Genomic DNA, 27,359 nt, shown 5'->3' on the forward strand with positions numbered 1-27,359 from the left:
AACGCAGCCTTCATGAAAAAAATGAATCGAATTTTATAGACAGTAATATAGAGAGCTGCCCAATTTCTTAAGTTGCTGTTTTAGATCCAGTGCAACTATGTAATAAAGATATAATTTATTGCCAAATGCGGCATTCAGGAAATGCGTTTAGTCGCACTTTATTTTTAAGGCATATTACAACTTTGAACATTTATAGGCTGACGCAGCTGCTGCCTACAGTCTGGCGAGAGTGACGGTGCCGGTCCGGCCTAGCCCAGAATTCGTTTGAACTCTAGTAACCCCGTTTCAACATTTTCTGTTTTTTTCTCTCTGTGACTACGGGGGCGTTTAACGAATTACTTCATCACTGGCTGGATCCGAGAGCTCTGCCTCTTTTCTCATTGGACTATGCAGCCAAGCCAAGCCGTCAGCCCATGTGGCGTGGCCAGGAAGAATGTGAGACATTTAAATTCATCAGAGGAAAAAGATTCAAAGAAGAACGGATTCTAACGTTGTATCGACAGGGAACCGACAGAGACAGCAATTCCTCCGTAGTCTTATAACGGAACTAACGAAGAGAATACATGCCAAACAGGTGTTAACATCTCACCAAGTGGTTACAATTCGTGATTTTTGGGGAGCAAACCGGTGCAGACAAAACAGGTAAGATCACTGACAGCTATTATCTGTGGTTTTCGGATAACTTCGTCAATGCCATTATGCGTGACTTCTCTTGTATCGAGACAAAACAAAAGCAGACAAAGCTAAATATAAGGATGTACAAATTTGGCTTCATAATATAACATTACTTTTAACAGGTAAGGTCAAACAGCTGAAACTATCGCAGAAATGGGACTGTGTCTCTAATTATTTATTTAAATCAGTTCCTCTATGTGTTCCTCCATCATTTTTATTGTCTCGTCATCTTTCTTGAGTTGTTGGCCATATCTCATTTCCTTATCTCTTTCTTCGGTTCGTTTGATGCTTGCCTCCTTCCAGACTCTCACTCTGCTCTCCTTTATTTCTTCTTCCTGCCCTGTCAGCATCATGCTTTGCTAAATGAGCTAATAACGCCTCTTTTCCCCTTCCTTTTCATTGAACACCAACACACAGACACAGACACAGACACACACACACACACACACACACACACACACACACACACACACACACACACACACACACACACACACATTTTTACTGGTAGCTGCAGTTTTAATGGTCCAGTGTGTAATATTTAGGAATGCACCAATCTGACTTTTTCAGTCCCAATACTGATACCACTTAATTAATGAAGCATCCCTCACTGTGTGGTATAGGCTGGGTAAATTAATTTGTGCATAAGGCAACATCAGACTTGACTTTAATAATATAATCATGAATTCATGAATGAGTTATTCAAGTCATTCATTTGCATGCATGCATTTGAGGCATGGAGTGTGTTCAAGACAGCAAATACAATTGAATAATAATGATGCTAACATTTAGCTGCAATGATTCAACAACATCAGTCTTGGATGCGGTGCAACATGGTGGACTCAATTGAAGGGAATCTGTTCCCTGTATAGATATAAGGGCTCCTTTCAATGTAATGAAACAATGATACAACAATTATTATGTTCAGGTGATTATACACAAAAGAAAATATACTTATGAATGTTATATTCCATTTCTGCCATGTGCACTCGATGCCATTACATTTTCCACATTGGCCCTTTTTTAAGGCTGACATCCTTATCAGAACTATACTAAATTTGGAATGAACTGTCAAGCTCCATATTCCCTAAATGATAATGATTCAAACATAACGCAAGACCATTTACTTAATACTGCAGCTCTTGAGATTGGGATTCATTAAACTGCACAGAGTGTTTGATTTTACAAGTGACAAGCAGAGGTTACTAAAAATAAACAATGGATGTCTTGCACCTTTGCAGCATTGCCACCTACATGCAGTGGCAATGCTGAAATAGATGGGGCAAGGGACAGTCCAGCAGATGGCTGAAATGCAATACTTATGGATGCCAACCATTATAAAACTCAAGAGAAGAAGATGGGGCAGGGCTGGATGTACATGTGGAATATGTCTCTTCCAGGAACATGGTGGATGAAGAGTTGTTTAGTGTCAATGTTCTTGTAATGTATTTAATATTCAAGGAGTGTGCAAGATAAATCACCAAAGCATTAACCAGGCAACAAGAAGGGTCTATGCATTCTTGCAGACCTACACAACATGTCCACTTTACTACACAATCCCCCAGCCCCCATGGATGTTGTCACTGTAACCCGCTGACCCCTAACTCGAACCATCTGACTGCTCATGCCTATACCTAACCAAATAGGTCTGTCATGTAGTTGAGGTGGGAAATTGTTGGTGCACATTTTCCTGAGTACTGATCCCTGCTTTCAATCAGCTGCAGGAAATTTCCCTCAACATTTCAGGGATTCACTGCATGTGTGAAGGGGGCTTATGAGGCTTAAATTAAATAAAAACTAATTGAATTGTACTGGTAACCAATTTAATATCAAAACATAATAATTAACAGAAGTATTTTGGATTAACACATTATTGGTAAGTATGGTAATCTGCTTAAATCTTTTTATTCAAATCACAAAAATGAAAGCCTATTTGATGATAAATATAATAATAATAATAATAATAATAATAATAATAATAATAATAAAAACAGTTAATCACATAGAAGCAACTATTGTGAATCAGTCAATTTTAACTCATGTCAGGTGGAGGATATGAAATGTGTTTTCATTGAGTTTTGTGCCTTTTAAGGAGACTTGAGTGTGTGTGAAAGAGAGACTGATTTGGCATGAATTCTGCAATTTAGGTTTTTGTCTGTATTGTGTTCTGTCCATCAGGTTGTGACAAGTCATATCCTGTTGTGGCGTGTTGTATAAGTTAAATAGTCTAATATCCAGAATGTTAGGGCTGGTGGGAATTTGGTAAGGGATAACCACAGAAGATAATACAGATCCTTATCTTTGTTGAATATAATTTTTAATAATCATTACAGCATGAAGCAGAGGTGGGGAGACACACCAGTATATCGAATAGTGAGTAACTCTACTGTATAGGTATGTATGTTGACCAGCCCAATTTACAGCTTGCAGTCATGTGCAAGGGATTAATATGTGATCTGGGTCAGGTAAGGCTAGATATTGTCCTGAAGGTGCATCATCAGGTCTAATCCCAGGCCCGTGCATCCTCGAGCCCAAATCCCTTCAGCTACTGATCCACAGAAAAGTTCAGGACAGCTGGATGTGCTAAGTAGTCCCATAACAAGAATGTTGATGTTCATACGTCATGTTTCAAAATATTTATTTGCTAAAGTAACACATGCAGTTGGTGTGTATTGTCTGCATGCATGTTTTGCAAAGACATGCATGCAGACTGTTGTGGATATGAAGGTAACATCATGGAGACCCATGCAGCTACCAGGACACAAAGCATAATTTGATAAATAATTAAGTTTAAATTTCTAATTTTTCTTTGACCCCTCTGTATTATGCATTATTTACGCATGTGGTATAAAATTGTGGGCCTTAGCACAAACTATTCTTATGATTTCCTAGCACTGTTTGAATATGTAAACACTTGCACCAGCTCTTTCATAGTTGAGATTAATTTTAGGCTTCTGTTTCCCCTGTACTGTTTTGTATCTATTTACATTACAATAGAATCATAGGATTTTGAAGAAATGTTTGATATAAAAAAGGCAATATATGAGGGGAATATCAACAATAAGTTCCAATTTATATATGTGCTTCCCAGACAATGTGGGTTCAAGCAGTGTGCTGAACATATCTGAAGTGTGTAAAGTGTGCTATGAGGGGAGGAGTCTGAGGATGATGGAAGGACGACTGCTTTGACAATGTGACATGCTTGCTCTGTCCCAGGCTGCTAGCTCATTGGTTGACGGAAGCGTCTGGCCTTGTTGACACAAAAAGGCTTGGCCTAGAAACAAGGAACAAAGACCCAAGACAGACACATAACAGCATGAATTTGTGCACTCATGTACATAGACTACATTGTCTGCTGTAATTGCTCTTTCACACATACATATCCAAACCTGGCAGTCAGTGCCAACACAATTGTATCCTGAAAATATGTTTAATGTGAATTCATACATTTGAGAATTACTGCCAGGGGGACCTTTTTTTCTTTTAATAAATAAAATAAAATTTAAAAAAGTCAAAACATTTACTGAGCTAGCTATCTTAAATATCTTGGGTGGTCAGTTCATCTACTTATGTATTTATGCCTTGCCACTTTGTGACTTTTGTCTGATGAGTGCAATACAAATAAAATTTACATACTTATTTTCAGCTTATGAAGTGTGCATCCTTGTATTTATTAAGTTGTAAAATCCAAGCATGTTCAGCTGCTGACAGCGCTGTCATCTGAACACAGAACAGTTGATGAGTTTGTAGCTGTAGCTTAGCAAACTTTGCTAACATTAAGCACATGCAGAACATTCTGTTCCCATTACAGTTTTATTAAGTAATAAGACAAGACTCGGTACTTAAATTTAGGTGTGTGTGTGTGTGTATGTGTGTGTGGAAGCCCTCAAGGCACAGTGTACATCGTTAATACAAACGGCATACCTAGTTGAATATAGAACGTGATTGCATCAGCTAAAGTATTGATCACATTCATCAGTGTGTATAAAAATGTCTACCCTTCTTAATGTGAGATATATCCCTTTTTTGTGTGTTCACAGTAATTCAGCATGGATGAGATAGTCATTGCAGGGATATCAGGCCGTTTGCCTGAGTCCAACAACCTGGATGAATTCTGGGAAAACCTCATCAATGGAGTGGACATGGTAATGGAGGACGACCGGCGGTGGAAACCAGGTGAGTCCTCTCATAAAGCTGAATTTGACTGATTGTTCAGGGTCAGAAATGCATTACTGAGCTGCTTGGAATAGAGAATGCTTGGTTTGTTTCATCCACCAATTGTCTTATTCTTTAAAGCTTTATTTATTTGTGTCAAAATTTTGTTCCTCTGATCTTTGTCATTCTTTATTGTGAATGATGATGCATCCTTAAAACGATGGTTCGGCGTAATTTTGACCTAGCGTCATATGCACCATGACATCTATCTAAACACCGCCTCAGCCCTTTTTAAAAATTTGGTTGCAAATTGGTGGAGTTAGCGCTATCAGCTGAATTGCTTAGTACAGGCGCTAATGGACCCAAAAGTGTATCTCCATAAATAATCTGCTGTACTCTGCTTCTTGCTCCATCTTCACTACTACTACTAGTCTCTTACAGCAATAGATGTGTCTATTTGTACTACTGTAGAAGTTTGATAACAATCCAGGCATTATTAGTGGGGTCATTTACGAGACACATTACATTAGTGTATATTGCATGGAATCTTTAGACCCAGAGTGAATCATATTGAAACTCACTGACAATCAAAGTTCATTGATAATATAATTTTTGGTTTTACAAGCACCGTTAAGAATTTTCTTTTTATTAGTATATTGTTTATAGGGATGGGCATGACTAATCACTGAATTAAGTTAAAGATGTTGTCAATCACATGAACATTTTATCAATCAAATGCTGGTATCAAATTGGTTGTGTTGGGAGTCTTGAAGCAATGCAGTGAATTTCACTATGTGGCAGCAATGATACATCTTACCAACGGGGGGCGATATTTGACAGAGAAAACGACTCAGCTACCCACGAGCTGCCATACATATCAAACGTAAAAGTGAAGAGGTCAAGGGTAAGTTTGGCTGGAGTTACTTTACTTTGTTAGTAGTGGACAGTCACCAGTGTAGCCTTTAGGTGAGTTACTCTTGTTGTTTTATGAGGCTCTAGTTAAATAATTGTGAAGTAACACTATCTCTGTCAATCACTCTCCCTCTTTCTCTCTCAGCTCAGCTGGGTGTTGTTTAATGTAATATTTTGGCAAAACTTTCAGTCCTGAGTAATATTCAGTTTTTTGATTAAGTTATCAAATTTGATTGTTTTTTGGAAGTGTTTCTGAAAGCGCTGTAGCGATTGAATTGATATGAGAAGAGGATTGACTCAGCGCCTCGGACTCAGCCACTTTTACAAGCTTATCTTTTTTGTTTAAGTTAAACAGTTGATCTTCAACTGACTTGTCTAAGAGGATTGTTGTTGGACTATAAGTTATTGGAATAAATATTTCATTGAGGAGAAACACACTTTATTTTGTATATTCATAGCATTTTTAAGATGAAAGAATAATGATTAATCAATAATTGATCGTTGTATAGTTTTTTCTCAGCAGATATTGAACATCGTCAAACAAAGGTGCATCTAATTATCATCACCTCTCTGTCTTCATCGCCTCTCTCCTGTTCTTCATCACCTCTTGGTTCATCTTTGTCACCTTTCTCATCGTCTTCATTATATTATGCATTATGCTTTTTTTTCAACAATAAGAACTGAAAACCTTTTGACAATGATACAGTTTTGGTCTCAGCTTTTTTAATCAACACAATTCAGCTCACAGATTCCTTAGATAATGCAGATCTGATTCCAGTCCTAGCAATTCATTTCATAGTTCTGCATTTTCATTAAAGCTTTGCAACTCTCAGTTCTTCAGGCCCATGACTTTTTTGTTATTAAGTGAAGTACTATTCATCTGCATGGTATTAATGCAAAGTAGGGGTGTGACGATACACTCAGCTCACGAGACAAGACGAGACACATTGGGTTCACGAAATCAAGACAAGATTTTAACTATATTTTTTAAGCCTCAATGAGGAAATATATGACTGTTCTTTTATTTGATATTCACAAAATGGCAAGTGCATTTTGAAATGTTTTAACTAATCATCTTGTAATGAATCACTTCAGTTCTGCTTTCTAAATATATAATTATCATATGCAGTATGCAGCACTGTAAAAGGTTTCCCCATATAGATAGACATTTTATAGTATATAGATATTTTTGGTATTTATGGAAATAACAACCATAAATACAAAAGTTAGATACAATCACAAATACCAAAAAGTAAATTATAAAGAGTAGAAACAATTCTAATATATAAATATAAATTAAATAAAGAATCCAATTATCACAAATTATAACATATTGCTAATAAAAAACACACACAAATAAAAGTGAATTGCCCAAATCCTGTATGACATAAATACACAAGCATACTTATAAATTGTGTTATAATTTCGTAGTGTGACTCATTTTACTTTTTGCATCATTAAGCCTGATTTATACTTCTGCGTTGGAACGACGGCGTACCTACCAGGCGGGGAGTTCCTGTCCTCTGAAAAGAAGCCAATGTGGAAGTAACTTAGAGCTGCATTCTATCAAAAGGCCACCAAGGGGCGACCGTTTTGTGTTCAAAAAGACTCCCAGCTCTATACAAGTCAATGGAGAATTCACCAACTTCTCACTTGATTACCTCAGTAAACGTTTTCAAAATGTGTTTATGGTCTCAATCGCTAGTTTAAAGCCTTCTTCAATGCAGTCTGGTGTTCATTTGTGAAATTTTGGCCTCCCTGATTTTATATTTGACGATAAAGCAGGCTACGTGACTACGTTGTGATTGACAGGTTGATTGACCAATGTCCTTGAGATCCAGCCCTCGCAACCAATCACAGCCTCCCCACTCCGCCGTTGGTCCTGCCCATACATCCGTCCATGACTCCGCCTCATACCCATATAAGTAGAATCCGTGTTCTTTTTTCCCCGGCATGCACCTGAAATTTTCAAGATGGCGCTGCCTAGATTCGATACTATTGGCTTCCGAGCAGCAGTCCACAAACCAATGAGTGACGTCACGGATGTTACGTCCATTTCTTATATACAGTCTATGGTACCTACGCAGAGCTCTCTGCGTCGACGCGGACCCCTACGCCGTAGCCTGATGTGCACCTCCAAAAAATCCTAACTACGCGTCACGTACTGCGATTGGTCCGGTCAAAGCGTCAGTTCCTTCGGCAGTTGCTTTATTTATTAATAATGAACAAAAGGTATGTGTTTTCTGTTATTAGAGCACGTAGCACAACACGTTCCCTCGACGCAGAACTTCGAAAGGACAACGACGGCGTCGCACCGACGGCGTAGCAATGGCGTCGCTCCGACGCAGAAATATAAATCAGCCTTTAGGCTACCATAGCTGCGCTAGATTCTCTGCTCCTCCTACTTCAGGCTTTCAGCCCCTGCCCCTCTCTCCTCCTCTCCTACTACTGACTGAGATCTTCTCAGCAGGTAGAAGCTGTTAGTTCACCAACTAAAATGAGGGCACCCACTGTAACGAGGTTAATGATCCACACGTGATATTATAAAAAGAAGACATGACGTGCAAATGAGTGATAGAAAACCAATCGTCTTTTTTTGGGTTTTTTTGGTGCGCCCCTTTAATTATAGCTTTGTGAGACCACAGTCACTTGAACGAGATATATCGTCACATTTTAGTCTCACGAGATCTCGTGGCACCCCTAAGCTGTTTCCAGGTGTGAAAGAGCTCTGTGTCGGAGGAAGATGACGGCATCATCCACCCCACTGCCACATTTGTAGTAGGGCTGCAACTAACGATTATTTTGATAATCGATTAATCGATGAATCGGATAAAAACATTTTTTAAATTGACAATACAACAAAGTGCTCAAACAACATGTTGCTGCTTGGAGTAATATTAAATTATAAATAATAATTTAAACAAAACAACTAAATGTTAATGTCGGATAGCTTTAACAAAATTACATACACATGTATGGTACACAAAAATAGGTATGTTCTGTTGTTCAATCGACCTGAGCTGTTGAAACAACAAATAAAAGATAAATAATAAAGAAAAATCTAAATTATAAAACTTGTTTCAACATTCAGTGATGGTTCAGTTATATTATTTATCGCAAACTATAACATATTGGTAATAGAAAACCTATGTCACACAAATAGAGCACACTTATAAATCAATATTACCCTCCAGCAGTGTCAACCAAGAATAAAGACTAAACCAGTTCATCTTGGTGGTGTACAGACTGGTTTTATATTATATTCTTAATGATTTCATACACAACCCAGAAAAAAATACAACAATTTGTCTGTGAAACTATATATTTACAGTAATAAATTGTGGGTTTTTTTTTTACCAGTTACCAGTTACTTTTTCCATCATTAGGCTACCATACAAACTATGTGCGCTAGATTCCCCTGCTGTTCTCCTCATCTCCTACTGCTGACTGTGAGATCTGAGCAAGTACAAGCTGATAGTTCACTAACTATAACCAGGGAGCACACTGCAACAAGGTTAATGATCCACACAGTGACATTATATCATTGATATGACGCGCAAAAACAATAGATAACCGATCGCTTGTTGTGCGCACACGCGCTTCGTGCCGACCTCGGCAGGATGCAGCACGCACTTTCTAGTTTTATGTAGTGTGAACTGCTCCTACACTTTAGAAGACGGCGGACCGTTTTCTCCGCTTCTGCCCATACCAGCTCTGCTCAGCTGCGTCTGAACTGCTCCACCACTTGGCGAGTAATGCGGTAATCGTGCAACACAACAATCGATAATGAAATTCGTTAGCAACACTTTTAATAATTTGATTTTTATTGATTTTATCGATTCGTTGTTGCAGCCCTAATTTGTAGGCAAACTGTACTGGGTCCATTGATGGGCCCACTACAGTTTGGACAAGGACAAGGCCTCTCCAGGGTCTTCATCAGGTGGGATGTTAGTGTCACCAGCCTGTAGCTGCTGAGATCCTTGAGGTGCAGAGTCTTGGGCACAGGTACCACATAGGATGTTTTTCACAGCCGTAGCACGCTCCCCAACTGTCGTCAGGATTCCAAGTCTTCCTTGCAGTTTCTTGGGCAGGTTGACTTTGCACAAGGACCTCAAAAAGTACAGTTTTTGCTGTGCTTGTTTTCACAAGGAAAGTGGTGTTGATAGCCCAGGTGAGGTCCTGTGAGATATATGTCCCCAGGAATTTGAAGTCTCCGACCCTTTCCACAGCATCCCCGTTGATGTGAACAGGGACAGACTCTGTCCTTCCTGCAAAAGTCTCCTTGGTTGAGTGAAGTTGTTGGTGGAGCACCAGGTGGTGAGTTTCTGAACTTCATCCCTATAAGCGGATTCATTATTGTTATGTATCAGACCCACCATGGTGGTGTCGTCCACAAACTTAATGAAGGCGTTGCTGTTGTGAGCTGGTGTACAGTCATGGGTATACAGGGTGTAAAGCAGCAGGCTCAGCGAGCAGTCCTGGGGGGGGGCCCTGTGCTGAGAGTCAGGGCCGAGGAGTGGTGGGAACCCAGCCAAACTGACTGGGAACGGTCCATTAGGAAATCTCAGATCACTCTGCAGGTGTTATGACTAATACCCAGGCTGTGTAGTTTGGACACCGGTCTGGTGAGGATGATGCAGTTGAAAGCTGAGCTGAAGTGAGTTGATGGCCGCAGTACATCTATTTGCTTTGTAAGCTAACTAGTGCTGGTCCAGGCTGGGTGGAAGAGAGGCTCTTATGTGCTTCAGCAGCAGTCTTTCAAAGCCATTCAAACATCAACATGTTCAGTTCTTTAAGGGCATGTATGCTATTATTTCTATTTTTCTTTATCATGACATGTTTGAGTGACTTTATATAATTTTTTTATGGTATTAAAATGTAAAGTGAACCTGCCCGAGCCTGTCCCGTCCTCGGAGCGCCTTGGTAGCTGAGTGGTTAAGATATATGCCACATAAAAAGGCAGCGTCCCTAGGGACCTTTGCTGCAGGTATTAAAATGTAAAGTGATATCATATGTGGTCCACATTTGATATGCAGCAACATTACTGTGTATTTTTTAGCACCACGTAGTGAACAGGGGAAGTGATGGTTATCTCCCACATATAATATCTCATGTTCAGGAAAATGTATATTCATGTCACTTGCCTTCTGGTAAATGTGTTGCTGCACATCAACCGACTTCCAGTAGTGATACAGACCACTGCTGCTGCCTCCTCTGACCCACATGTGTTGCAAGGTCTCATTCAAAATTATTATCGAAATGTACTTTTTTGCCCAATTTTAACTTATATTTTTTCTCTCATCATTACTGTTATCTTTCCAATCCTCCCCTCTTTTCCTCACAGTGCCTGGCAGCCATCTCAAGTTCACATTAAAGTACTGAAAACAGGGTTAGGGTTTAGGAGTAGGATTAGGGAAAGGGAAACCAAGAACACAATCTGAGGTCCATTGCCTGAGGGAGTCATAGTTATAGAGGGAAAATAAAATGAGAAATTACAAAGATGATGAGGGTGAGGACAGATGGCCTTCTTTATGAGGAATAAGGTAAAGCAAGCCTTTTATTGTTTAAAAACAAAAATCTCTTCAGGTTTCTTGTCATTTTATGGTATCACAGAAGAGTGACAAGCACTGTTAGTGATTATGCTTCAAGTTTGTTTTTTGAGCTAGATTCAGATGGATTAGCATAAAGACTGAAAGCAGGGGGAAATCGATAACCTTGCTCCGTTCCATTCACCTCTTCACCTCATCATTTTACTGTGTCTACTGCTTTGTTTTGTTTTTTACCATCCCTCCCTGCAATATTATCTTTTGCTAAACTGAAAGCACATTGAACTCACCACTGACAATGTAGATAATATAGATATTATTCATGCATGTATTAAAATATCAGCAGAAGAAACCCTGTTACTTTTGTTTCTACATTTTTAGGCATGACCAGTCTTCTTTTGGTACTGAAACAAAAAAGTATTTCTCTTTCACAAGTCCAGCCAATATCCCTCCACTCCCTCTCATTCTGATATATTGAAATGACAATTCTACATTTACTAGCACCTCCTTTGAGAGGAATTATTTTGAAAATTACATTTTCCCACTTTTGCTCTTTTCCAGGTCTTTATGGTCTTCCAAAGAGGAATGGTAAACTGAAGGACATAAGCCACTTTGATGCAGCTTTCTTTGGAGTCCATCCCAAACAGGCCAACACCATGGACCCCCAGCTGCGTCTCATGCTGGAGATTGCCTATGAGGCCATCCTCGATGGAGGTGATGGAAAGCCTCAGAAATTCAAAGCTTCAGAGCAATAGAGATACAGATACAAATTAATACAGTATATGTTTTCTCAGGAAAAAAGTGTGAATGAATTGTTTATTTTTATTTTCTCTGTCGCCATTTTTAACTGTTAAGTTTAAAAGAGCTCATGATCTTAATAAGGCTGCCTAATGAAATAATGAGTGGTTTACAATTTAATTTTGTTGTGATGCAGGACTGAACCCGGCCACACTGCGTGGCAGTAAGACAGGTGTCTTCATTGGGGTGAGTGGCTCAGAAGCTGGTGAGGCGTTCAGCAGGGATCCAGAGGAGCTGCTAGGCTACAGCATGACTGGCTGCCAGCGCGCCATGTTGGCCAACCGACTCTCCTACTTCTTTGACTTCAACGGTATGTGCACAGAGCCAGCATACACCCATCTTAAATTACCAGCTGGCCCAGGCAGCTCAGACAGATCCATTCTGTGACTGATCCCAACTGGGTTCTTGCTTTGTACTTACATAATGATGTAATGAATGCAGCACTGCCTTGTTAACGCCTAAGCACTGTCAAATAAGTGCTGATCAATACACTTATTTGTGCTCAACGTTTGCTTTTATTTTAAATCAACTATAACATCATGAGCAACATAGCCGAACATCTTAGCTCAACTCGCTGGTTTGTTAATTACACCTCCGTTCTTATCATCCTTTTAGGTCATACAGTTACAACCAACAACAATTCCTTTAACATAAAAAGCAAGAGTGTATTACTTTCTGACTCACACTTGAAGCCTTATAGCTTATTATTCCCAATTTAACTGACAGTTTAGTTGAGCAGCTTATTTCAGGAAGAGGTGTAGGTAGTAGTGGTTCCTTGTGCTGCGTGCGCTTGCTTTCCTGGCAAAAGTGGCACGTCTCAACCCTACGCTTAATATCTTAGGCCACCACCGTTTCCTGTGTGCGTTCTCTGCATTTTGACAGGAAATATTGGAGCGCATACATGATGGACACCAAATCCTGTCTCATTTACTGTGGAATTGCAATGCAACAACTTAGTGTGATGAGTCTTTCATGTTGTAATAGTCTTTTGCACTGTGGGGGGGTGGGGGGAGGGGGGATCGTTATTGTCATCCATTGACACTCTGCAATTGCTCATCTTTCTGTGTAGCAGACATTATCATATGCGATTTGTGCTATGATATTGGCCAACTGTGAATGATTGTCTCTGTGGTGTTGTCACTAGGGATGCACATTTAGATTTTTATTTTTTTTATGACTGATAACTGACCCTCATTAACCGATTATTAACTGTTAACCGATTAAAATGTTTTTTGTTTTTCTTATGGGCTTTATTTTAAATGTGCAAATACCAGCCAAATAAACACCAACCAAATAAACAATAACAACAAAATATTAGGATTTTTCACATCTCAAACACCTACAGCGCTGCTGAACAGAATTAAACAAGGAGAGAGAAAAAAGACAGCAAAGCTGTAACGTATCAACGACACTCAAATATCAAATAGTTACCAGACTTTCTAATGAACAAGAACAGCTTTACAAAATGAAAACACCCTTTTAATCAAACAGTATATAACAATATAATATAAATATATACATATAACAATATATCTGTATACTGGCACGAAGTCCTCCCGTGTAACCAAGAAAATAAGTCTGAGCCGTGTATCAAAATATTCTAAATAAAATAAATAATAGCCACCAGATAAACAAATAGATAAATAAATAGCAATAGCCACCAGATAAACATAACTTACGTGAATCCGCTTGGTGCTATAGCCGGAAAAAAATCCTTTTTTAAAGAAATTCTCAGCCCTCAAAATTAAATGGCCAAGCCAACCTCAGTCCTTTCTCGCCATAGCGGATTATTTTTTATTTTTTACTGGTTTTTATTAAGAAAAAGCAGCATGTCAACATGCTCTGGGGTCAGCCTGGTGCGCAGTCTGTTTACTGTGAGACCCGCAGCGGACAATACGTGCTCAGATGCCACCGATGTCCCGGGAATGCAGAGGTAACGCCTGGCCAGTATGGCCAGTCTCGGAAAGCGTGTCTGTTGGATTCAAGAGGATCAGTAAAAAAATATAGAAATATAAAAAAATTAACCGTTAGTATTAATCGGTCAAAGTTCCTGTTGTCGGTTAAACAGTTAACCATGTGCATCCCTAGTTGTCACTGTCTTTAATTGGGCTATGTGACTTTACACTAATAACAGGAATGACAGACACAATGTCCCATTTACAGCTCTTTATTGTACTAAAGTGGCTTTTCAAACATATGCTCACATACAAGTTATAAACTTGTATGTAGGGCGGCTGTGGCTCAGGAGGTAGAGCCGTCGTCCTCCAATTGGAAGATTGGTGGTTCGATTCCCGGCTCCTCCAGTCCACATGTCGATGTGTCCTTGGGCAAGACACTTAACCCCAAATTGCTCCCGTTGCTGTGCAAACGGTGTATGAATGTGAATGAATGGTTAGATTCCCCTGATGAGCACCCTGCGTGGTAGCTCCTGCCATCAGTGTATGAATGTGTGTGAAAGGGTGAATGACTTGTCATGTAAAGCGCTTTGAGTGGTCGCAAAGACTAGAAAGGCGCTATATAAGTACAGTCCGTTTACCAGTCCATAAACTACATACAGGCTTTTCAAACACATACGCTATATAAGTACAGTCCGTTTACCAGTCCATAAACTACATACAGGCTTTTCAAACACATACACTGAACAAAAATATAAACATTTTTCAAGAGTTGAACTCAAAGATCTAAAACATTGTCTATATACACAAAGACCTATTTCTCTAAAATATTGTCCACAAATCTGTCTAAACCTCTCCTTTGCTGAGATAATCCATCCATCCATCCATCCATAGACAGCATGATTATTGCACAGGTGTGCCTTAGGCTGGCCACAATAAAAGGCCATTCTAAAATGTTCAGTTTTATCACACAGCATAATGCCACAGATGTCGCAACTTTTGAGGGAGCATGCAATTGGCATGCTGACTGCAGGAATGTCCACCAGAACTGTTGCCCGTGAATTGGATGTTCATTTCTCTACCATAGGCCGTCAGGCATTTCAGAGAATTTGGCAGTACATCCAACCGGCCTCACAACAGCAGACCATGTGTAACTACACCAGCCCAGGGCCTCCACATCCAGCATGTTCACCTCCATGATCATCTGAGACCAGCCACCCGGACAGCTGCTGCAACAATCGGTTTACATAACCAAAGAATTTCTGCACAAACTGATATTGGCTCAGGGAAGCTCATATGCATGCTCGTCATCCTCATCGGGGTCTCGACCTGACTTCGGTCTGTCGTTGTAACCAACTTGAGTGTGCAAATGGTGTTCACACCAGATACTGACTGGTTTTCTGCCCCCCCCCCCCCCCACACACCCACAATAAAGCAATGGCCTTTTCTTATAGCCAGCCTAAGGCACACCTGTGCAATGTTCATGCTGTCTAATCAGCATCTTGAGGTGGGATTGACTATAGTGGTGTTCCCCAGGGCTCTGTCCTTGGCCCCCTCCTCTTCATTATTTATCTCCTGCCTCTTGGTCATATTCTCAGGAAATTTGACATACAATTCCACTGTAATGCTGATGATTAGGGTTGGGCACCAAAAAGCGGTTCTAAATAGGAACCGGTTCCAAAATCGTTACGAAGTTGTTTGAATTTCGATCCTTTTTTTCGGTTCTTAATGTCCGCACTAGTTTGTTTGTTTTACTCCGCTCGCACTAGTTTGTTTGTATTACTCTGCATGCCGGACGGCAGGCACGTGCACACATAAGGCCCTAGGGGTGCCCCAGCTTCTATTTTTGCCGGACATCAGAGCACGGCGCATCAATTAGCACAGAGCAGATCGTGTGGGACAGGAAATTGTGTACAAAATACAAAATAAAACACCGGGTTAATTTTCAAAATAAAATGCACCGTGTTTACGGTGGATCATATTTCCCTCACTACAGGTCTGAAGTACAGGTCCGAGGTTTAGATATAAAGTTTATTGTGACTTTGCTACTATGCTACTGTGTGGGCTAAAAAAAATAAAAAAATAAAAAAAGTCTGAATTCACTAAGAGCTGCTTGGGGTCAGGAACTTGGGGTTCTTTTATCTGATGAACAATGGGAGGAGATGTTAAATAATGTTCACTCATCCTCTATTTGTGCAAGATCAAAATAATGTTGACATGAATGCTGTCTCATCCTTCTTGCCGAGCTGCTGTAAACACGCGCAGTGATATAACTGGAGCATGTAGCCAGGTGCCTGCCTGCCAAAAAAGTAGTAAGTCTTTTCTTGTGGCAAAAGTTATGAGTGGTTGGTTATGAAATAACCGATTACCTTTTTGAAAATGTAATGCGGCCCTAACACGTTCGATTACTCTATCATAAAAAAGGTAATCCAAGTACTCTTAGGGTGCACTCACACTAGGGCCAGTTGTTCTGTACCGTGCTGAAGCACAAATGTCCCCCTCCCCTGTCCCCCGCTGGCCTGCACTCTCATAAGACAATAAACATTTCATAATTGTGGTAGTAGCCGTGCAGCAGATGTAATGAAGTCCATGCAGCACGCTGGGTGCAAAAATAAATTGAGTTCTTTTGCCTTAATAATGATAAAATAATACACAAAAAATGGTCGGATTGGGAACCCATATGCGCATAATGTCTCCGCGTTGCATTTAGTGTTGCTTGAAATGACCAGGGCTCAGCTAATATTGCCTTTTTTTTTAAAATCACCGAATTCCCGGGATTCCCTGGAAAATTGGCTTCTTTTCCCCAGATCTTATTTTCGGGAAAATTATTAATCCCTAGTGCGCATGCGTGACCAACTGTACCGTGCTCGAGCACACCTCTTCCAACCGTACCGTGCCAGGGAAGTGTACCGTACTCAAACACGGTACAAGCACGGACTTTAGGGGGCAACCATGCTTGGGCACGGTACGATTGTCTAGTGTGAGTGCGCCCTTAGATACCCCCAAATCTGGTTTCAAACATTCATAGGTGTCTTTCACTGTAGATGTGGTCTCTAACTCCAAATCCATAATCTTTCCTCTCTTTTCCTCTCCTCTCCTTCCTTAGGTCCCAGCACTGCTATCGACACAGCCTGTTCTTCCAGTTTGCTGGCTTTAGAAAACGCCTTCCACGCCATTCGCCAGGGCCATTGTGATGCTGCCCTTGTTGGAGGAGTCAACCTCCTGCTCAAGCCAAACACCTCAGTGCAATTCATGAAACTGGGCATGCTCAGTCCTGAGGGTACCTGCAAGTCCTTTGACTCCTCAGGTAAAAGAAAGTTGCAGGGTGTTTCCATGGCTCTGGGGATAATCTCTCCCCCTTGTTCTCTGTAAGGCTCTCTATTTTCAGTATCTAGTAAATACCCAAACAATTATTTAAATATATTTATAAAAGCTCTTCTCTCATACTGTTTAGTTTTCAGGATTGTGTTTTCAAATGTTGGGCTCAGAATAGGTGTAAGTTTGTTTTTGCATTTTTGCACAATATAATTAATTTGAATATAATAAAATCATAATTTGAATACCAGGTCCTGCAGTAGTTGGAGTCCTAGACCTTGCATAGAATCAGTCAAAAGTGTGAACACACTCCCATTCACTTGAAAAAAAACAGGACTGTTTAAATTAACAGACGAACTAGGAAATTATTATTTTTTTTAAAAACTGCTTTAGTTTCTGTTTTAAATATTGTACAGTACTTGTATAGTAAATGGTAAATGGACTGTAGTTATATACAGGAGCTACCACACAGGGCACCAACCTGCTCATACCAATCATATTCATACACCGTTGGCACAGCAATGGGAGCAATTTAGGTACCACTCTACTTCCTGAGCCACAGCCGCCCCAGTTTTATCAAATCTGTAACATGCGTCAATGTTTGTTTTTTTTTGTGTTCTCATCTGCTCCTCTATAATCTTAAACCTTGTTTCTTTATCATCACTATTAGCTTAGAATCTCACAATCATGTTGATCTAATGTTGTATTACTTATTATTTACATTTTACACACAGTGTGTACTGTGCTTACTAATGTATAGTCTATTTCTATCATTCTGTGATACAGGAAATGGATACTGTCGTTCTGAGGCAGCAGTGGCAGTGCTGCTAATGAAGCGGTCAGTGGCTAAAAGGGTCTATGCCACAGTGGTGAATGCTGGCAACAACACGGATGGATACAAAGAGCAGGGTGAGGAGGGACACTGATAGCCTATAAGCTCTAAACACATGCTGTGACACAAGCAGTCCAGTAGAAAGATTTTTATTGAATTATAACATATTACTATAATATTGAATATTATAGTAATATGGAAATCAATAGTTAAAATGTGAGAAATATCTGGTCCTTGCAGTTTACATGGTCTAAAAACTAGATTTTAAATGGCTCCCATTCAGTCTGTTTATGTAATCAGTTTATTGTTTGGTCTATAAATGTTGACAAATGATCATCACAACTTCCTAAAGCCCCAAAGTGTCTGCTCGTTTCATCAGACCAGCAGTCCTAAATCTCAAGGTACAATTTATAATCAAATAAGACCAAGAGCAGGTGGAAGGTATACAGATGACATTGCTTTTTGAAAAACTTTCAAATTACATTTTTTGAAAGGTGAAATTATCACCCAAATGTCATAAACAGGTGTAACGTTTCCTTCTGGTGAGATGCAGCAGAAGCTGGTTCATTCTCTCTACCAGGAGGTGAACATCACTCCTGAGCAGGTTGAGTATGTTGAAGCCCACGGCACTGGAACAAAGGTGAGTGCACACATCAGCCTATTTTTTTAAACACATTGAAAATGTATTTTTACTGCAAGTGTTTGCATCAGAAGACACCAAGTTCACACAGAAAAGACAAAAAACATGCAGCATATTTCAAATCTAAAAAGAATGATAATGTCAACTTCATACACACATCTAATGTCACGCATCAGTAGTGTCTTACTTCACTTGCATCTCTGCTCTCTACATGCAGGTCGGTGACCCGCAGGAGGTGAATGGTATTGTCGGTGTGTTCTGTCAGGCAAAGCGAGAACCACTGCTTATTGGCTCCACCAAGTCTAATATGGGCCATCCAGAACCTGCCTCTGGTCTGGCTGCTGTTGCAAAGGTAAGAGGGGCAGAACTGTTACTGGCTGCACTGAGGATAACATCTTTCTCTCTTTATGCATCATACATATGTAGTTACATTTTAGTCACATCTTAGTCTTTACGTAAAGCTCAGATTCTCTATACAGTTCATTTCACTGGTTTGCCTGCAACAATGTTTGATGCTTTTAAAGAGATTTAATCAATCAATCAATCAATCTTTATTTGTAGTTATCTCAAGGCACTTTACACATAGAGCAGGTTCTAAACTAAACTCTTCAGGTTTTAAATTTAAAGAGACCCAACATTCCCACATGAGCAAGCACTTGTGGCAAGAAAAAACTGCCTCTTAACTAATGTTTCTTATTTATCTGGCATGCAGGTGTTGCTTTCTCTGGAGCGGGGAGTCTGGGCTCCCAACCTGCACTTCAACAGTCCTAACCCTGACATTCCCGCCCTCACTGATGGTCGGGTTCAAGTTGTTGACAGGCCTATTCCCGTCCGAGGTGGTATCGTAGGTATCAACTCTTTTGGATTTGGAGGTTCCAATGTGCATGTGATCCTCCGTCCAGCTGAGAGGAATGGTCAAAAACCAGCTGACATGACTGCGATGCCTAGGGTGCTTCCCAGGGTACTTCAGGCCTGTGGCCGAACAGAGACTGCAGTGAACACCATGCTCCAAAAAGGGATGGAACTCAGTGCAGATGACAATTTCCTGTCTTTGCTGAATGAGGTCTCGGGATCTCCCACTGCTAGCATGCCCTACCGAGGCTACACTCTGATTGGCTCTCAGACTGACATTATGGAGGTGCAGCAGGTACAGGCCACTCGTAGACCGCTTTGGTACATCTGCTCAGGTGAGTCTCTGAATAAGCAAATGTTGTCCAGCAGCCATCAAACAAATAATTGCCATTAATTGCCTATTATATTATCTACAGAACAAGTTGTTTGCAGTGTTAATACAGTTTACTGTTGTTTGTGAATTATTCAGGGTAAAGAGATGATTTGTGTAGTACTGAGCAAACCAACATTTGCTTTCCAATATTTGTCAACATTAGAATGTTTGGCAAGCCAAAGTTTAAAGGTATTCAGTCTAATACTAAATACTGATTATTAATTTGGTGCTTCAAAAAAAGAAAATGGCTATTAAAAACTTTACATTGGTTGAACACTACATCACCACTTCGGGGCTGAACTGTTGAGAAATTTCTATCTTTTTACCTCTTACCTTTTGCAGTGACTGTATATTATCTTAACAGGTATGGGAACACAGTGGGCAGGTATGGGCCGCAGCCTCATGCAGCTGCCAGAGTTCAGAGAATCCATTCTGCGGTCAGATACAGCCCTGAAGGACACTGGCCTGGTTGTGTCTCACCTACTCATAGAGGCAGACGACGCTACTTTTGAAGACACTGTTCATGCCTTTGTTGGTCTCGCTGCCATACAGGTACAGTGTAGATGTCATATTAGATGCAGGATATGCTGGGGGCAAATTTGCTCAACTGTTACGTGTAGTTGAATATGAAAATTGAAAAGTGATCACAACAGATAAAGATCAAATTAAACCACAGAAGTATGTGTGTAGCTGAGACTGGAGAAATTAGGCTGATGTATATAATAAGAGGAAATGATTAAATCTTAAAATGAATATTAACGATAATGAATCTTCTGATAATCATTCTCAAATCAGAGATATTATAACAACATAGCCAATGGGCAATTCACATGTTTAGAAGCAGAAGGTCTTTTAGGGCTTTGTTGCATACAATCGCACCAGTATGATGATTCTTGTATTCCCTGAAAAATAAACGTTTACTATATATTCACTAGTGAATTTTAAGACTTGCATGCAAAAAAGGGGAAATCACAACCAAGTTAAATTTAATAAAGCAGTATTTATTCAAACCGGGCAATTGCACACATAATGGCATGATATAGATCTATATACTGTGGTCCAAATCTAAAATACACTTAACAATGCAGCATGATGTTCATTTAGCAAATTAAGGTCCCTTTTAGAGTAAAATAGACAAAAAACAGCATGTGCTTTAGGTTGTGTCTGCACAAGACTGTAAATGCAGTGAACTAACCAAGCTAGCAGTTAGTGTTAGGGTTACCTCCATCCTCTCATATAAATATGGTCACTTCTGGCTCCAAAAAAGCATGATGGCAACAGTCAAAATGCCATACACCGTGCTTCAAAACAGGAGTCCACACACTATGGTGTTATTTTTGTGCCACATTAGTGAGCATGCAGTGAGACTTATCTGAGTGTGCATAGGGTATTTTGAACAGAAAGTATTAATCTGAGCATGCAAACATTTGTCTGATGCGTGCTCAACTCTGTCTGCACACTTGCTCAGTCTCTGCTCTGTGCATGACAGACACCCACGTGCTCACTCACAGCATCTCTGCTGACTCAACATCTCTTGTGCGCTCAACTCTGTCTACACGCTTGCTTGAATTGGCATAGTGTATGTAAATGAACCACAAAACCAGCAAATCACAGACTGTGAGGGGAGGATACAGTTTGTATACAATCAGGCGGCTTCCTCAAGAGGCAAGTGAGGGATTTTGAAAACGACTGAGAGCATGAGCGCAAACAAGAACATAAACACTTATATTTAGTAGCTGAAGAACATTCAACAGTCTACTATTTAGTTTAGTGTATTATAGTGCTGTTTGTATTATTTTTTGTCATTGTCTTCAAAGTTCTCTTTGTTGGAGCTATTTGTTGTTCTTATTAGATTTAATAATTAAAAATGTTAATTATTTTTTATTGTTTGTTTTTGAAGAATATTGAACACAAATTATGGAAATTAAACCATGTGTGTTTTGTGGCTGATCTTGTTACAGATAGCTCAAATTGACCTGTTCACTAAGATGGGTCTGCAGCCTGATGGCATCGTAGGACACTCAGTGGGAGAGCTGGCTTGTGGCTACGCTGATGGCTCCCTCAGTCATAGTGAGGCAATCCTGGCTGCCTACTGGAGGGGGCGCTGCATCAAAGAGGCCAACCTTCCACTTGGAGGCATGGCTGCAGTTGGTAAGCATGAACATGTTTCAATGTCTCAATAAGCACACTGTCTAGGGAGAAATAATTAATTTGTAAAATGTAGTTATTTAGAATAAAAACTGTTAGAGTCCAATAGGGCTATGATGGTATTGATTTTTTTCATACAGCAGTGAAAAAGCAACCATATGATCTGGTGGTTTAAGGACCTTCCCCAACAAGGAAAGTAATTCTGTCCGACTGGAGAACGGTTAACCATGCTAGATGGATAGCAGATTTGGGTATAGAAACTAGAGGCCAACCTATATGGGATTTTTGAAACCAGTACCAGTTTCAGAGTGGAAAAATTCACAGATAACCATGGTGGCCAATATAATGAATTTTTGCATCGGAATGAAAATAGACATTCTCTTTGTGGATTGTTAACAGGTTTTGCACTGATATGAGGCTGCTTATTAAACAAGTAACTAAATGAAGTATATTTAACATTGTTTAGCATTTCCAGAAATGAACACTAACAAAATAGAGAATAGAAATAAAATAGCAAAATAAACATCAGTACTGTACTGTATCAGTCATTATTTTAGTTGATTGAACTCCAATCAGAAATTCAAAACTGGAAAAACAGATGTTGAAATTTTTGTAAATGTAACTACTGTAATTATTCAGGTGGAGACAAACTGAACTGTGAGTGCTGAACAAAATCAGTTGGTGTGAATACATGTTCACACATTAGCTTCCACTTAGCTGACAATGTATGAAAGTAGCTACATGGTTACAGTAGCTGGCTAGCCAATGTGGCTAACGAGTATGAATCATTCTTGTCAGGGACGTTGTTTATATACTTTCCAGCATTGTGTCTCATCAGCTCGGTCATAACGTAGCCTGAAATCAACAGTGAACAGATTCAGTCCATCACCACACTGAGCTAGAGAAAGCTGTTCCTTTCAGTCTGCTACATTACTGACTGTACTGACAAACTATAGCTGCTAACATACCTAACATGTGAAAAGCATCAGTGACGTGTTGTTAGGGATTAGGTAATATGGTAGTCAGAGCCCTAGAGTCAAGTATGTCTGTCAGGAGGAGAAAGGTCATTGACATTTCAATTAGTTTGATGATCTGGCTAACATTCTCAACCAGGCTGTAGTTCTTCTATTGATGAGGCTCATTACTTTTGGTTTTCATAAAACAATTAAAGAGTCTATGTAAATTTTGATAGTTTGAAACTTTATTGTGTTATTGTCTTATTATTAGGGCCCGAGCGCTGATCAGCGCGAAGCCCTATTGTATCTGTCAAGATTATTATTCACTTTTTTTTTCTTGTGACAAAGTAACGGCCTTTTTGCCCCCCTAAACGTGCCCCAAAAGTCACCAAAGCTTGCATGCAAGCCAGACCCGGCGATTTGAATAAATGGGCGTGGCAAAAGGGCTCTCTAGTGCCCCCTACAAAATCAATAAAATCAAGCCCCTCGCCACCGATTGACATAGAGAAACGAAACTCGGTACACATGTTCATCATGTCAAGACGCACCAAAGAGTCTCTTGAACACATACCCTAACACCAACAGGAAGTCAGCCATTTTGAATCAAATTATTGATTTTAATGCAGATTGTGGCATCATATTTGAACGAACTAGTCCTAGAGATTTCATCCCATCCACTTCAAATTCACACAGAGTCATCTTGAGACATTGGAGATGAAAAGTTATCGAAAGCTTTTTTGCCCTTCATTTCTGGTTGCCGTGGTGACGCGCCGAATTTCGATGCCTCGCCATGAAATTTCAAACCCTCATAACTCAAAGGATGCCTCCACGGTAATGAAACTCAACACACACGTCTGGAGTGGGTTCATTTAACATCCTATATACTTCAATGGGATGGGCGTGACTAAACGGCTCAATAGCGCCCCCTTGAATATTTCAAAATTGAACCTCAGCCTTTTTGTTTGACATAGAAGAATGAAATTCGGTAGGTTTATGTATCATCTCCAGACGCACAAAAACGCCATTTGGACCCATACCCTAAGTCCAACAGGAAGTTGGCCATCTTGGGAAAAATGCTCAATTGTGTTGAGTTTTTTGGTCATTTCCAGGCCACATATTTTAACAAACTAGTCCTAGAGATTTCATCCCATCCACTTCAAATTCACACACAATCATCTCGAGACATTGGAGATGAAAAGTTATCAAAAGCTTTTTTGTCCGTCATTCCTGGTTGCCGTGGTGACACAGCGAATTTCGATGTCTCGCCATGAAATTTCAAACCCTCATAACATGACTCCACATGGTCTGAGCTTTTCCAAATTTCAGATGCTTGTTCAGCGTCCTGGTCTGAACACATGTACAGGCTCATATTTAGTGACAGTCATAGCGCCACCTACTGGCAACAGGAAGTCACTTGCTTCATTCTTTCACTAATTACTCCCATAATCGTAAGTATTTACACCTGAAATTAAGACCTTGGTGATGCTACATTCTCCGACTGAGACACAGCCCTACATGCGTGGTGGCGCGAGGGCCCGTTCATCGCTGCTTGCAGCTTTAATTTTATTTATTTATTCCTACTGTTTATTTCTATACAATAGGATATGCACACATCAATATACAGATGTACAAAATAATGACAACTTTGATTTTACTGTTTGTTTTGTAAGTGTGTTTAGTTTTTCTTTTTTACTGTTTATTTTTGGTACGTCTCTTACTTTCTGTGCTTGTTGTCTGTGTTCCAGGGTTAACCTGGAAGGAGTGTATGGCTCAGTGTCCTCAGGGTGTAGTCCCAGCCTGCCACAACGCTGAGGACACAGTCACCATCTCTGGCCCTCAGGTCAATCATTATATCAGACTTCCTGTTCTGTAGCCCTAGTAATGGACTGAATTTTACACACTGTAAAAACTCAGATCTTGCTTTAACAAAAATGTGTATTATTTCATAAGTATTTGCTGAATATTATACTACAATAGATTAATGAAATTACATAAATTACTCTGATGGGGACGACAGGAAGAGAGGTATGGGGCTAGAACAGTGACAGTTAAATTTTTGCTCAAAAATAAAATGTAGCAATGAAAACAAAGAAAACCTGAAATAAAAATAAAAAATAAAATAAAAAGGGAAACATTGGCATTGAAACACTTGTATTGGCACTAAAAAAAGTGCCAGGGTGACGGTTATTAACAGATGTGGTGTATGTTTCATCAGGAAGCAATCAGTAAGTTTGTGACTGAGCTGAAAGAGCAGGGAGTCTTTGCAAAAGAGGTGCGTAGCGCTGGCGTTGCTTTCCACTCCTACTACATGGCTTCCATCGCTCCAACCCTCTTGGCTGCTCTAAAAAAGGTATGCAGCTATGCAATGTTTCAACAGTATGTAACCTGCTGTTACAGTGAATATATGGAACCTCTATTGCTGTAGCTCCTTTTTGTCCTCCTTTAATGTTCTACCAGATTACTAGGCATGGCAGATTATTAGAATCTCTGTGTGTGTGTGTGTGTGTGTGTGTGTGTGTGTGTGTGTGTGTGTGTGTGTGTGTGTGTGTGTGTGTGTGTGTGTGTGTGTGTGTGTGTGTGTGTGCAATCAAAATAATTCAACCCCCAGTGCAAGTTAGGTTTATTGGCAACATGTACAAACTAGCAGCTGTTTGCAATAAACAAATCAAACCATTTTAACTAATATTACAAGTGTAGTTTCTCCAAATTCAACACAAAATGTCACTTTTAATGACTACTGGAGTCTCAAAATTATTCAACCCCTTCAGGACAAGCATCTTTAGTACTTAGTAGAGCACCCTTTTACTGTTATGACCTGCTGCAAACGTGATGCACAGCCACACACCAGTCTCTGGCAGCGTTCCTGAGGGATCTTGGCCCCTTTCTCATGGGCAAAGGTCTTCGGTTCACTAATATTCATGGGTTTGCGTGCTACATTTGCCTTTTTCAAATCCCACCAGAGATTTTCAATGGGGTTCAAGTCAGATGACTGTGATGGCCACTCTAGTATCTTCGAGGACTTCTTCTGAAACCAAGCCTTAATGGACTTTGAGGGTATGCTTGGGACATTGTCCTGTTGGAAGGACCAATGATGTCCAAGCTTCAGCTTCCTCACAGTGCCAGAGGAAGCAAAGCAGCCCCAGATCATCACTGAGCTACTGCCATGCTTCACTGTAGGCAGGGTGTTCTTTTCAGCATATGCTTCATTCTTCCTGAAAAGTTCCAGTTTTGTTTCATCGCTCCACAGAACAGAATCCCAAAACCTCTTTGACTTATTTTTATAGTTTTGAGCAAATTCTTGTGCTTTTGGGTCGGTAGTGGAGTACAGGCATAGAGCCTTTCAGTGTTTAGTATGTGCCTTACTGTGGAAACTGAAACCTCAGTGCCTGCCACCACCGGATCTGCTGCAGGTATTTTGCAGTCAGTCGAGGGTTTTTGACCACCTGCCTCCACAGGAATCTGGTGGCAGCCATTGATAGCTTCCTTTTTCTGCCACATCCAGGTAGTGTAGCCACTATTCCTTTTTAACTTTAAATTTGCGAACTATACTTCTAACTGTATCTCTAGGAATATTCAGTGCCTTTCCTATCTTTTTGTATCCTTTTACTTGTTTGTGCAAGGCAATGACCTTTTTGCTGAATGTTTTGGACAATTGTCTTCACTCAGCCATATTTCTAACATGCAATGAAACGTCACTGTCAACAGTCCAGGTATTTCAGGGGTTTTATCTCAAGCACACCTGATGCAACTAATGAAGCCCTTGATATGTAGCATCATGTGTGCTTTAGACAATACCTGATTTGCAAATGTGTGCTCTTATGAGGAATTCTATTCAGGGGGTTGAATATTTTTGAGACTGTAGGATTTAGTGTTGAATTTGGATTTTATATATATATATATATATATATATATATTTTTTTTTTAACATAATCTTGTGTGTAGGTGATCAAGGAGCCAAGGCAGCGCTCATCCCGCTGGGTGAGCACCAGCATCCCTCAGTCAGAGTGGGACTCTCCTCTCGCTCTCTATAGCTCGGCTGACTACCATGTCAACAACCTGGTGAGCCCAGTGCTGTTCCAGGAGGCTCTCAGCCAGGTGCCTGACAATGCTGTGGTGGTAGAGATAGCGCCTCATGCTCTACTGCAGGTACACTCAACATGAACCATCCTCCCCACATTATCACACTCTAGCTATTTGTCTTTGACAACTTCCTCTATTTGCAACTTACTATGTGTGTTTATTGGTGGTACCATGAAAGACTA

The 27,359-nt window shown here is 40.1% G+C and overlaps 1 protein-coding gene across 1 annotated transcript in view; it reads left to right on the forward strand.

The window, feature by feature from the left end:
- The first annotated feature begins 421 nt into the window (after nucleotides 1-421).
- The window catches only part of fasn (fatty acid synthase), a 77,367-nt gene continuing 50,429 nt past the window's right edge, over nucleotides 422-27,359 (forward strand). Inside the window, exons 1-14 of the mRNA XM_053341250.1 lie at nucleotides 422-642; nucleotides 4,716-4,851; nucleotides 11,850-12,002; nucleotides 12,223-12,396; nucleotides 17,088-17,288; nucleotides 18,083-18,205; nucleotides 18,653-18,768; nucleotides 18,986-19,120; nucleotides 19,481-19,955; nucleotides 20,358-20,545; nucleotides 21,955-22,144; nucleotides 24,843-24,937; nucleotides 25,313-25,447; nucleotides 27,040-27,243. Of these exons, the coding sequence (XP_053197225.1) occupies nucleotides 4,725-4,851; nucleotides 11,850-12,002; nucleotides 12,223-12,396; nucleotides 17,088-17,288; nucleotides 18,083-18,205; nucleotides 18,653-18,768; nucleotides 18,986-19,120; nucleotides 19,481-19,955; nucleotides 20,358-20,545; nucleotides 21,955-22,144; nucleotides 24,843-24,937; nucleotides 25,313-25,447; nucleotides 27,040-27,243 (2,316 nt within the window). The 5' untranslated portion in view covers nucleotides 422-642; nucleotides 4,716-4,724. The remainder of the gene's footprint in view (nucleotides 643-4,715; nucleotides 4,852-11,849; nucleotides 12,003-12,222; nucleotides 12,397-17,087; nucleotides 17,289-18,082; nucleotides 18,206-18,652; nucleotides 18,769-18,985; nucleotides 19,121-19,480; nucleotides 19,956-20,357; nucleotides 20,546-21,954; nucleotides 22,145-24,842; nucleotides 24,938-25,312; nucleotides 25,448-27,039; nucleotides 27,244-27,359) is intronic.

This window comes from Scomber japonicus, chromosome 20 (assembly GCF_027409825.1).
Source record: "Scomber japonicus isolate fScoJap1 chromosome 20, fScoJap1.pri, whole genome shotgun sequence".
NCBI lineage: Eukaryota > Metazoa > Chordata > Actinopteri > Scombriformes > Scombridae > Scomber > Scomber japonicus.